Source organism: Bidens hawaiensis, unplaced genomic scaffold, assembly GCF_021521415.1.
Source record: "Bidens hawaiensis isolate Kalapana, Puna unplaced genomic scaffold, B.hawaiensis_p1.1 tig00020222_1, whole genome shotgun sequence".
NCBI lineage: Eukaryota > Viridiplantae > Streptophyta > Magnoliopsida > Asterales > Asteraceae > Bidens > Bidens hawaiensis.
Window position 1 is genome coordinate 42,126 of NW_027493075.1, and position 14,046 is coordinate 56,171.

General features: G+C 36.6%; 1 protein-coding gene across 1 annotated transcript; it reads right to left on the reverse strand.

Annotated features, from left to right (window-relative positions):
• Positions 1-2,381: 2,381 nt before the first annotated feature.
• On the reverse strand, positions 2,382-5,087 carry LOC143560111 (uncharacterized). The gene is made up of 4 exons (XM_077048488.1): positions 4,940-5,087; positions 3,020-3,410; positions 2,600-2,859; positions 2,382-2,524 (listed from the first exon to the last, which is right to left on the reverse strand). The coding sequence occupies exons 1-4, from the start codon at positions 5,085-5,087 to the stop codon at positions 2,382-2,384; spliced, it is 942 nt and encodes a 313-aa protein (XP_076904603.1).
• Positions 5,088-14,046: the final 8,959 nt, after the last annotated feature.

Genomic DNA, 14,046 nt, shown 5'->3' on the forward strand with positions numbered 1-14,046 from the left:
ATGGTCTTAATTTCTCACTTAACCCGGTCAAAACATGTCCTAATCTCGATTATGGAATATAATAATACTTTTTATTTTATCGGGTATCACATTCTTCCCACCTTATTTGAATCTCGTCCTCGAGATTCGATTGAGCGTAAGGGGTATAACATTCTAATGTTTAGCTTTAATTTGCTAGCTTGCCGGTAATTTACCTTAATACAAATTTTTAGATTCTTTATCGTCACCAGGTCTGCGTTTCTTATCTGAATAAAATCTTTAGACAATAATTTTGCGTTTTGGTTGTGTTTAAGGCTTTGGGAGAAATTTTGAACGCCACAAGACGGCAGCCGGCGCAGGGAAAACGCGAAGGGAACAGGGGTGTCACACCCCGATCCAGGGCCTAAGAGTGTGACCAACAGTTGGTACATGTTTTGTAAATATATCAGAGTAGCGGGTTCATTTTAGCGGAAGTCTTTAAATATTTATATTATCAAATTTACTCAGGAATTAAACACCCGAGTTACAAAGCAGTGATATTAATAATACAAGGATTTATAATATTCAAAACGAATCATCTCGAGCGATCTTCTATGACTCCAATCCTTGTATACCATCAATTATCATCTAATTACCTGCAAAGGTGAGAAAAACACGTCAGCTATGTGCTGGTGAAACGTTGACTCGATAAAATAGTTTATAACACTCGTTAAATACAAATATAGTTTTCTGTTCACAATCTCAGCAGGAATGCCTGTCATTCCTGGGATTTGTACCACTGCCCTACACACACAATTCAAAGGTTCCCCGAGTACATAGCCCCTGTTCGGAGACAACCTTCCCCTAGGCTATGTAACCCTGTTGAAGAACCGGTTATGACTGACTTGGTTTGTCTGCCAATTATCAGTTATGTTTGGATCCAGACACATGTGTATTCGGTCTGAGTTGCTTTTTATTATCTATTTTGTATTATAACGATTTTAGAGATTATATCTCATGCAAACATTTATCAGACTCTTTGTAATAAACAACCCATCTATTACAAGAGTAAAATCAGTTCAAACAGTAAAGGTTTTAACGTGTTCACCTTGTATAATCAGTAGGTAATATCAATTCCTTGGCTTCAGTATGCTATTAACCTATATATCATAATAGGTTCGCATAAGTACCTAGTTGATATTATTCAGCAGACTTTAAGTCTGTTCCAGTTCAACAGACTCGAGGTCTGATCAGCAGACTTGAAGTCTGATTTAGTTCAGCAGACTCGAGGTCTGATCAGCAGACTCTTAGGTCTGACTTAACCTTAGTATAGTTATAGTCGTTTTATGAAAATACTTTGGATTTAGGTATGACGTTTGGAATAGCACGCTTTGGCCTAATAAAGGATATCACGTTGGCAAACTTCTCCATGTAAGCAAACGGGTCCCCTGGTTGATTGGGATGTGTACGAATTGCTTTCCTTAGGCAAGAAGAGTCTACTAATGATATCCCCCTTCCAGTTGCTACGTGCCCGTCAAAATATAGTTTTGATAACGTTCCTTCACATGGAAGCAACGTCTTTGCTTTGTAAAACATCACTTGGAAAATATTAACAGTTTAACGACTATGTCCTTAACTAAGTCATAACTATGTATTTAAAGTAACTTAACCTTAATCCTACCTTAATCGGCTAGTTGAATTCAAAGACTAAGAAAAACAGCAGCACTTCAGCTTGTGCTTTGTTTATGGAATCAGCAGCTCGTGAAACAGCATAACGACACCTCGTTTCTTTGCGAAAACAGCCCTCGGCACCTCAGAACGTCGTTGGCACAATTCCCTAAGTTATGTGTGTGAAATGAAGGTGAAAATGGGGTGAATGGGGCTGAATCCGTAGCTGCCCTTTTATAGTTGAGTTTTGCAGACCATCGCGTAGCGCGACGCCGCAATTAATCCGGAGATGCCACGTGGTTGGCCACGTGGATTCTGATTACTTTACAGGGTATCGTGTAGCGCGATGCCCTTGGTGGGTTGACCGTCGCGTAGCGCGGCCCCACTTTTTCTTGAATTGCTTGATTTGGATAATCACGTAGCGCGATGGTGTTACCAGGAGATCATCGCGTAGCGTGATGGGTCTCAAAACTCAAAATTTTCATTTTTAGTCCTTTTGACTTTTAATATTTGCACTTTAAGCCCAAAATTAAATGGGGTATTTTCACGGTGTTACATCCTCCCCACCTTTAGAAAAATCTCTTCCTCGAGATTCATGTAAAGAGATGTGGATATTTTCGTTTCATCTCAGACTCAAGTTCCCTAGTAAATTCCGGACCTCTCCGCGAATTTCATCTAACTTTTACCAACTTTAATCTTTTACGTTTCAGGATCTTGGTTTGACTATCTTCAATTCGTATCGGTTCCTTTACAAACTAGAGTTTCTCATTTACTTGTACGTCTTTTAGAGGCATAGCGAGTGTTTCATCAGCTAAACATTTCCGTTGATTCGATATCTGAAACACGTCATGGATTCCTTGCATCTCTTCGGGTAACTCAAGGCGATAAGCTACAGGGCCTATTAGTTCAACAATTTTGAATGGTCCAACAAAACGCAAACTTAACTTCCCTTTCTTTCCAAAACGAACCACACCTTTCCAAGGTGATACTTTGAGCAACACTTTATCTCCTTCTTTGAATTCCAACGGTTTTCGTCTTACATCATCATAACTCTTTTGTCTATCAGGTGCTGCTTTCAGTCTTTCTCGGATCTGAATCACTTGGTCAGTTGTTCGTTGAACAATCTCGGGACCTGATAATTGATTATCACCAATTTCAGACCAACATACAGGTGTTCTACATTTCCGTCCGTATAGTGCTTCGTACGGAGCCATTTGTATGCTTGTGTGATAACTATTGTTATATGAAAACTCCATTAAAGATAGGTGAGTATCCCAACTACCACCTAAATCTATAACACAAGCGTGAAGCATATCTTCTAAGGTTTGAATCATTCTTTCGCTTTGTCCATCTGTTTGTGGGTGATAAGCAGTTCTTAAGTTTAAACGCGTACCCATCGCCTTTTGAAAACCTCTCCAAATATTGGAGGTGACACAACTGTCTCAATCGGATATGATTGACAATGGCACACCGGTGCAATGCTACAATGTTTTCCACATATAGTTGTGCCAACTTGTCCATGCTAAATGTTTCTTGAATAGGAATAAAATGAGCTGATTTGGGCAGTCTATCAACAATGACCCAGATAGCATCCTTTTGTCTTGACGTCTTAGGTAACTTCATAATGAAATCCATGGTAATCACGTCCCATTTCCATATCCGGATCTCAGGTTGCGTCAGCAAACCCAATGGCTTTTGATGCTCGGCCTTAACTTTTGAAGATGTTAAACATTTTGCCACATACAGAGCAATCTGTTTCTTTATTCCGATCCACCAATAATCATCTTTAAGATTATGATACATCTTATCACTACCCGGATGCATCATATACTTGGATTTGTGAGCTTCTTCTAAGATTTTCTCTCGTAAACATCCAATCATTGGCACCCAGATTCTTTTCCCTAATCTGAGTATTTCATCCTCGCCTTTTACCAACTGATCTATTGTACCATTCTCTTTCTCGGCCTTTATATTCTCTTGTTCTAGTGCCAGCTTCTGAGCTTCCTTAATTTTAGTTAATAGATCAATTTTGAGTTCTAACCTCAAGGCCCGTACTCTCTTTGGCTTTTCGTGCTCTTTTCTACTTAAAGCGTCAGCCACCACGTTAGCTTTACCCTCATGATAAACAATTTCACAATCATAGTCATTAAGTGTTTCCATCCATCGCCTTTGTCTCATGTTCAACTCTTTCTGGTCAAATATATGCTTCAAACTTTTATGATCGGTATAAACAGTAAACTTTACACCATATAAATAATGTCGTCATAATTTCAATGCGAAAATTATAGCTCCTAACTCTAGATCGTGAGTGGTGTAATTCTTTTCATGAACTTTTAACTGTCTTGACGCATAAGCATTAACCTTCTTCCCTTGCATCAAAACACACCCCATTCATGTATGCGAAGCATCACAATATACAATGAAGTTTTCTTGCCCTTCAGGTAAGGCTAAGACAGATGCATTTGTTAGTTTCTGTTTAAGAGTTTCGAATGCCTCTTCTTACTTCAGTCCCTATTAAAATTTAACAGATTTTCGGGTTAATGAAGTCAATGGAACCGCTATTCTAGAAAAGTTTTGTATAAATCTTCTATAATAACTGGCTAACCCCAGAAAACTTCAAACTTGCGTCGGGGTTTTGGGTTTCTCCCATTTCAAAATAGCTTCTATTTTCACCGGATCCACTTGAATACCTTCTTCATTTACAATATGTCCGAGGAATTGCACTTCGGACAGCCAGAACTCACACTTTGAAAATTTCGCGTAAAGCTTTTCTTTCCTTAACGTTTCCAGTATGCTCTTCAAAGGAGCTTGATGTTCTTCTTTTGTCTTGGAATATATTAAAATGTCATCAATGAAAACGATAACAAATTGTTCAAATATGGCTTACAAATTCAGTTCATCATATCCATAAACGTTGCCGGAGCATTAATGAGTCCAAAAGGCATAACGATGAACTCATAATATCCGTATCTGGTTCTGAATGCTGTCTTGGACATGTCTTCTTCTTGAACTTTCAGTTGATGATACCCGGATCTTAGATCAATTTTGGAAAAACAACTAGCCCCTTGCAACTGATCGAAAAGATCATCTATTCTTGGAAGTGGGTATCGATTCTTGATCATTACTTTATTCAATTCTCGGTAATCGATACACATTCTCATGGATCCGTCCTTCTTCTTTACAAACAAAATCGGAGCTCCCTAAGGTGAATAACTTGGTCGAATAAATCCCTTCTCTAATAATTCATCCAATTGCTTCTTCAATTCTTTCATTTCAGTTTGTGCTAATCTATAAGGAGATTTAGCAATTAGACCTGTTCCCGGAACTAAATCTATCTTGAATTCAACTTCTCGGTCAGGTGGAATTCCAGGCAACTCATCAGGAAATACATCCTTAAATTCAAAGACAATTGGAACCTCTCCTATTTTCTTATACTCAGGTTCCTTGGTTACATAAGCCATAAATGCTAAGAAACCTTTACCAAAACATTGACTTGCTTTTATTTTGAAATAATTCCAATTCTACCCGACTCCTTATCGCCAGCTATTCGAATAATCTTCCTATTTGGATTTAAGATTTCAATAGCCTTTTCATTACATAATATTCGAGCTTTATTGGCGGCTAACCAATCCATTCCTAAGATAACATTAAAGCCAGCTAACTCCATAGGTAATAATTGAACTGGCATATCATGTCCGGCTAAGGAAATATAACTACTTAATACTTCAGATATTTTGATTAAGGATCCATTAGTCGTTTCTACTTCATATTGATTATTTAACTTAGCTAGAGGTTTATTTAATAGATCACAGAATTTATAATCTATAAAACTTTGATTTGCTCCTGAAGCAAACAATACTCTAGCATAAACGTTATTGATAAGAAACATACCAGTAATTACATCTGGTAATTCTCCCGCCTTTTGAGTGTTAAACATAAAGGCGCAAGCATTCCCCTTTCTTCCTTCATTTCTGCCACCACTTCCACTGGCGCCTCCAACCACTGGTTTCTTCTTAGTGCATTCTGCACTGAAATGTCCTTTCTCACAGCATTCAAAACAAACGATCAGCTTCTTTCTACAATCTTCCTCCTTGTGTCCCGGCCTCTTACAGAAGTTACATGTCGAAAATGGATCAAATTTTCGAACATCAGTCCTCACAGTTGGCCTCATACACCTCCCATCATGTCTCTTTCCACGGTTTTTCCACAGTGGTCGATTGAAAACCACCGTCTTTTCGTTGCCTTTTCCAAACTTCTGCCTACCATCATTTTCCCTCTTTTTCTCCACTACACCTTTCTTTTCTTCATCTCTGTTTCTGATAATGCTTTCCATTAGATACCCTGCTAATACAACAGTAGACTCAATGATAGCAGGCATGTATGATCTTACATGATCACGGATTTCCTTTGGCAAACCATAAATGTATCTGGTCACTTTGTGGTATTCGGGCGTGACCAAATGTGGTACCAGTCTACAATACTCTAAGAATTTGGTATTGTATTCCTTAAGATTGGTTCCTATGACTTTGTGATTCTATAGTTTAGTTTGAATCTGATCAACTTCATGGATGGGACAAAACCTTTGCTTGATTAGTTCCTTAAAAGTCTTCCATTCCAGGTTATACATGTTACTTCTCCCCTTGATCTCAATTAACGTATTCCACCACTCCAGCGCCTCTCCTTTGAACATCTGAGAAGAGTACTGAATGCTTTCTTCTTCGGTGCATTTACTTATAATCACTATGGATTCCATCTCCTCAATCCAACGGAGCGTTGTTATTGCCCCTTTATCTCCATAGAATTCCTTTGGTTTATACACTTGAAAATCTTTAAATGTGCATCGCTTGCTGACTTTTACTCTTTTTGTCTTGCTCGGGACATGTTCAGCAGTGGAACTTTCATAGCCTTCCTGTTTCTTTTCCTTCTCCTCTTTTATCTTTTCAGTCTCTTTTCTTTTTGAATGTACTGATACACTATGGCTTGGTTGTGTTTGTTTTACTGATTTTTACTTGGCCTGACTTTTGGAATTTTTTGTGTGATCTTGCACCATTTTTATTAAAGGAGTTACAGCTTCCTTGATTAGCGAGGAAACCGTTTCTTTTATCATATCACGAATGCCTCCATTATATTCTTTCGGAATTGGATTATTATTATTTTCAGGGGTCTTTGCTTTGTTAGCTTGACTCCCTCGACTTACTCGGGTTTCTTGTTGTTCAGACATTCTGTGAATCTCATGAATACATGGATTTAAAACAAAAAACACAGGCTTTTATTCATAACAGTACAGAAGGATAGAAAAATATAACATGTTTAACATTAATTATATAATCCTAATCCTTGGCCCATTTCTTAACTAGGCTCTTTATTTTCTCACACTTCTTGATGATCTTGTTGCTTATATTTTTCTTTTTAACCCTCTCGTTTCTTAGTTCGTCCATTACCGATTTAGGAGGGTTAGGATATCCTACGGGTGCATATGCAGAAGGGAAAAGATAAGCGGTTGGATACAGGTGAGGATTTGCTGCATAAGCCTGCATTTCTTCATCGAGAATATTCATTGTATATAACTCCTCGATAAGACGGGCCTCCTCCAGTATCTCATTTGCTTGTTCAGCCTCAGTCGGTATAGGACCTTGGTATGGTGGAAAACCAGGAACATTAGAATAGTGGATTGGTCCTTGGGTTGGTCTTGCTAGAATTTGGGCACCTGGTGGCGGTGATACAAAATGCCACAGACTCTAGTTGGAATGACAATTCATCCAGCTAGAGGATTCAGTACTTGTTTCTTGTTTTACCCTACTCTGAACTTCCATATCGTATGGATAGTAGTTTGGGGTACCAGTCAGCGGAACACTTTCTGAAGTGTCACTTGACATTTCAATTGGCATTTCGGGACTTCCCGGGGCTATACTGGTTGGCTTCCGTAAGCCATATAGGGATCGATTTGATCAACAGGGTATTGGTTCATCGGATTTGGATTCACCGGGTTATTTAAGTTATTCAGATCAGCCGGATTTGTGTACACCGGTTCAGTTGGGTTCACAGCTACAGTTGGCCATCTAGGACCAAAATTTGTGCTAGATCTATCAGACGGCTTGGCATCGGAAACAGGATTTGACCTCCTTGAAACCCGACATTTTTTTCTGTAATAATTTGTATACGACAACTGCATATATAAACTAAGGGATAGGTAGACTACCAATAATAACGTATCCCTACTTATTAGATAAATGGTTAAAGCTTAGGTACTAATAAAAATACCTAATTCGCTGAAACCGATGGCTCTGATACCAACCTGTCACACCCCGATCCAGGGCCTAGGAGTGTGACCAACAGTTGGTACATGTTTTGTAAATATATCAGAGTAGCGGGTTCATTTTAGCGGAAGTCTTTAAATATTTATATTATCAAAATTACTCGGGAATTAAACACCCGAGTTTCAGTTTTACAAAGCAGTGATATTAATAATACAAAGATTTATAATATTCAAAACGAGCTATCTCGAGCGATCTTCTATGACTCCAATCCTTGTATACCATCTATTGTCATCTAATTACCTGCAAGGGTAGGAAAAACACGTCAGCTATGTGCTGGTGAAATATTGACTCGATAAAACATTTTATAACGGTCGTTAAATACAAATATGGTTTTCTGTTCACAATCTCAGCAGGAATGCCTGTCATTCCTGGGATTTGTACCACTGCCCTACACACACAATTCAAAGGTTACCCGAGTACATAGCCCCTGTTCGGAGACAACCTTCCCCTAGGCTATGTAACCCTGTTGAAGAACCGGTTATGACTGACTTGGTTTTGTCTGCCAATTATCAGTTATGTTTGGATCCAGACACATGTGTATTCGGTCTGAGTTGCTTTTTATTATCTATTTTGTATTATAACGATTTTAGAGATTATATCTCATGCAAACATTTATCAGATTCTTTGTAATAAACAACCCATCTATTACAAGAGTAAAATCAGTTCAAACAGTAAAGGTTTAACGTGTTCACCTTGTATAATCAGTAGGTAATATCAATTCCTTGGCTTCAGTATGCTATTAACCTATATATCATAATAGGTTCGCAAAAGTACGTAGTTGATATTATTCAGCAGACTTTAAGTCTGTTCTAGTTCAACAGACTCGTGGTCTGATCAGCAGACTTGAAGTCTGATTAAGTTCAGCAGGCTCGAGGTCTAATCAGCAGACTCTTATGTCTGACCTAACTTTAGTATAGTTATAATCTTTTTATGAAAATACTTTGGATTTACGTATGACGTTTAGAATAGCATGCTTTGGCCTAATAAAGGATATCACGTTGGCAAACTTCTCCAGGTAAGCAAACGGGTCCCACGGTTGATTGGGATGTGTACGAATTGCTTTCCTTAGGCAAGAAGAGCCTACTAATGATATCCCCCTTCCAGTTACTACGTGCCTGTCAAAATATAGTTTTGATAACGTTCCTTCACATGGAAGCAACGTCTTTACTTTATAAAACATCACTTGGAAAATATTAACAGTTTAACGATTATGTCCTTAACTAAGTCATAACTATGCATTTAAAGTAACTAGTAAAGTAACTTAACCTTAATCCTACCTTAATCGGCTAGTCGAATTCAAAGACTAAGAAAAACAACAGCACTTCAGCTTGTGCTTCGTTTATGGAATCAGCAGCTTGTTAAATAGCGTAACGACACCTCGTTTCTTTGCGAAAACAGCCCTCGGTACCTCGGAACGTCCTTGGCATAATTCCCTAGGTTATGTGTGTGAAATGAAGGTGAGCCAAAAGACCAATGATCCCAAGTCCCAACCGCAAAATGCATTTTCTCTGGCACCAGGCTTATTGTTAAGCATGCATTTTTTCAAATTAGTAAAAAGTTACAAATAAAGGAGCTTACCCGTGACCAATGCCACTGTGGCGTTAAAGTTTGAAAACAAAAGAAGTTGATTATGAGTTCATTAAAATGTAAGATCCCAACCCGGGAGACCTTACAGTTGGCAACATCATAAGCAAATAGTTCAACTAAGATTAAAATGAAAACCGTAGCAGTGGAAAAGAGTCTTTCAATGCGGGAATTAAAACATAATCCAATAACCAAATAAATTCAAGTACGGGAAATAAGCAAAATAAACAAAATGCCAGCCATACGATAAACGGATAAATTCCATATGCAGCCAAGAGGGTCCAGAAGTTCTTACGGGTACCTGAAATCAATCTGATATATATATATATATGGAAAACGTCAGCGTTGCTGAGTGAGTTCTAGTTTTCAAAATCATCATAAAGACTTAAAGTAGTAATCATCATAACGAAAACGTCAGCATTGCTGAGTGAGTTCTAGTTTTCAAATCATCATAGCGCACCACGTTACTACATACCCTTGCCACCGAATTACTCCAAGAGTACTTTTAGGGTCAACAACCATGCACGCATAGGGTTGGTCTTAACCAGTATGATTCGGGTTATGCTCGACGTCTACTGAACCCAGCATCACCATACTGCTACCATGCATGGCATATATTTGTAATAGTATTTAATAACTTTGCATGTATGTTATTAATAATAAGATTCTTTAGGTGATTCCATGCATGCATGGTTTTAGAAACATTGCAGTAAAACAAGCCTCACCAAGATTGGTTTAGCGACACCCCTGACCAAGAATCACACTGTCGCAAATAACAACCGATGAGATTCGGTTCTTTTGCAAGTACCTGACCCGGTAAGCCTGCTCAGTATTTCCACCGATGTTTAGGTTGTAACGATGGCCATCTCGTAACCGATTCGGGCTCATGCAACCAAGCACGGCGTGAATAACAAACGATTTCGAACATGACCAATTCAAAAATAACAACAAACTGATAGTGAGTCCAGATCTCTTTTACCTTGAATCAATTACGATTGGTGGCTAGAAGAGAACGACTAGAATTATTGTAATAGTGGGGCGAATTCAAGAACAAAGAAACCGAATTCCTGCGCGTCAACAAAAAATCTTGAGATGGTAGAGATCAATTACTTCGTGCTAAATCGAGTTCGAAAGACTTACTTGCATGTCAAAGGAGGAAGATTATGAACTGAACTCAAGCAATGGAAACTAGAGATAAGAGATGATCGCTTGAATCTCTGATTTGTTGCCAACGGTTTGCGTAGAGTGAGTTGGGATGAACGAAGCCTTTGTTTAAATAGATGGATTATGATAGAAATTTTCAGTTAGGCCCTCAAGAAACTTCCATTGTATAACTTGTTCCCAAAGTCATAATTTCAAGAATCACTCAATAGAAATTCGCACCCTACACTCAGCTTATTAAAGGACATTTTCTTCCTTATGTTACAAACTGTACAACATTTGTTTACTCGTAGTTGGGGCATTACATAAAACATTTATTTTTGTTGGAATGTTTGATATGCAATTGCATAATAAATCAAAAGAAAAAACTTTAATACGAAAGATTAAAATAATGAAGGTGTAATACGCTTGATATAATCCAGAACAGATTGGTCAATTGCAAAAGTAATACTCTCAATTAAAATTGTATATTTTATATATAAGGTGGATTAGAGAAAAGTTCCTAAAAACAATTCGAATTTGTTATATTAAATAAATGTTGTGTTGATCAGCTATTAGTGTCACAAACCCATTAAATACATATTTTTTGTGATTTAAATATGGTTTTTTCATATAAAAAGATTTTTTAAATTAGATAATATATATATATATGTATGTATATTTTTGTTGTTATGCTACAAAATATAAATATTTAGAATAATTAAAGATATTAAGGAAAGTGATTTATTTTTTAAATGAAAACGTAATCTAAGAAATCGTATATTATTATTATTATTATTATTGGTACATTCATTATTACTATGCATGATATTATTATATATAATAAATTAAAAATTGAAATTGATCAAATATTTTAATTTCATTTTTAGTTTTATATTTTCTCATTTAAATTGCAATAAACATTATTTGTTTTATTATGAATTGTCCAATTTTAGAATTTATAATCTTTATTTATATGTAAAGTTCCTAACATGTTATAAAAGAATATTAAAAATTTGAGCGGGAAAAATTAGTCAATAATCAATATGAGACTGACATATCATCCTCATTATTTTCTTTTATTAGTATAGGTAGATATATATATAATCAGAAAAAGACAAAAAGAGTTATCAGTTTGTATTCATTTGTAAATAACAGTCTGTATTGTTGAATTGTTTATTTGTTTAAATAAAATGGGTTTCATCCACCTTAGTCACTAATGATGCCTATTTCGCACCCAAACCTAAGCCTTAGCAAAACCCGTAGTCTGAGTCTTTTTGCTGCCGGTGGGTAATGGGTGGAGATATGACTGACCTGCAAGCATATTATTTTGTGACTCGCATTTTGAGGGCAGAGACATATATTAGCACATCTTTTGCTAGTCCAGATATGAAACCGAGAGGAGTGTTGATAGTGTGAGGGGTATGAACATGTATGCCTTAACCGAAAACAAAGTACACTTGTCTAAGTGGTTCTGTTGTTTTTATAGCATCATTAAATATATTTGTTTGGGTTGTCAATCTAGAAAGTGTTAGTCGGTGGAAACTGGGTATAACCTTAAACCTTACTAGTATTAATGGCGATAATTAACATACCTATGATGGAGGTTGATGCTTATTTTAGAGTTTGCTTGAGGGAAAGCAAAAGATATAAGTATGGGGATGTGATGGTCGGTTAGTTTGTACGTATTTTAGTTTGTTAATTGTATATATTTAGTTGTTTATTTCATGAAATTTGGTACTTCTTACGAGTTTGCTATATTTCAGGTCCACATGATTAAAACAGTTAATATGGACCTACACGAGCATAGAATGAAGACCCGGGATGATTTGTGATAGTGTATGATCAAAACTAGAGAATCTGGGTAAAAGTTGGTTTAGCATATCATTTGTTGAAAATAGGGTATCATATGCTAAGCATAGGAGGAGTATAATGGTTTGCTGAATTAGAGTATCATACTCAAAACTTAGAGTACCATATGTTGAGTCAGAGTACCATTTGCTAAAATTAAGTACCATATGCTGGACCAGGTTAATGCATGGTAGTCGCTAATTAAAAACCCTATATAAGGATTAAGTTAGGGTTTGAGAAAAGGACATATCTCTGGATGCTAGAAACCATTCTTGCAGAGAAAAATAATAATTATTCCATCAAATCAACTTCAGATTCCATGAAGATTGAATATTCCATCAACAACATGAGCGACTAATCCCCTCGAGTCATACTCGGGATGTAGAGTATTGTATCTTTACAGTTTTTCTCATGTGTTTAAGAACGAACTATTTGTAATTGTTGATTTTCAATCTATGAACATTGATGTTTAGTATTATTGTGCACTCAGTTGATTTAGGTCTATTTCGATCAGAACGATTAGTTTGCCAATTGCTGTGATACGTGTTCAATAGGGTTGTATTGATTAGTTGAATGTGATAAAGTAAACAATTGCCCTTAGTTGAGTCACATTTACAGGGACCGTTTGATAATTAGTGCAATATGTTAGCGATTGTTGATGCCTAAGGTTTAACTAGTTGATTAACCAGATTCGATTATTGATAATTAATTTGTTAAATGACATGAGATTGTTGTGTGTTACATGCTTGAACCCCGGGTGTGATTTGTTCTTGTTAACTGTTTAAAACTTGATTATTTGCTTGCTTAATATTAAACTCAAATTATTGCTAGTGTAATCATCACTCCAAATTGCTTACTTGATAATGATAGGAATTAATTGCACATTACACTGACCATACACTTCTCGTGATTCGACACCCTACTTGCCCTAACTAATTTAAGGTGATTAACACACTTTTGTTTTTACTAAATAACGACAGTCTAGTATCAGGTAACACACTTCACCAATGTAGTCAGGTAAACACACTTCACCAATGTAGTATACACTCTCTCTATTCGCATGAACATTTTTGTTATTTTGTATATGTAGCAGACAAATTATATTTATACTTTAAGAGGGTTAAGATATATTAGAAAGTCATATTTTCCTTTAAGTCTAAGAGCCACCATTGAATTGAATATGTGTCCAAATGGGATCAACGAGGAAGAAAAGAAGTTTCTCATAGAATTATATTTCTTTTGAAAAGATTGTCCTCTACGTGCTATATAAAAATATCTATAAACAACAAAGAATCCACAAAAGCATGAAACACATGAGCCGCGTGATCACATGTACCGGGCAAAGCGGTTCAGGTTATGAACAGACCTGGTTTGAAATCATCATATAATATTATTTACTTAGCGATCACTTTTTATTAATTGTGATTCAACCCCAAAGATTATTAATAATATTAATAATAAAAAAGTCAAACGATGACAATGGGCCAAACCGGTTCAGGTTCGAATATGTTTTAAAACCGGTATCGTT

Excerpts from the sequence above, each read along its gene's own strand:
- LOC143560111 (XM_077048488.1), bottom strand. The coding sequence starts at position 5,087 with ATGGCTTATGTAACCAAGGAACCTGAGTATAAGAAAATAGGAGAGGTT. Across the intron at positions 3,411-4,939 it reads AGATTTAGTTCCGGGAACAG|ATGATTATTGGTGGATCGGA; the intron begins GTCTAATTGCTA and ends ATAATCTTAAAG. Across the intron at positions 2,860-3,019 it reads AGGTTTTCAAAAGGCGATGG|TTATCACACAAGCATACAAA; the intron begins GTACGCGTTTAA and ends ATATAACAATAG.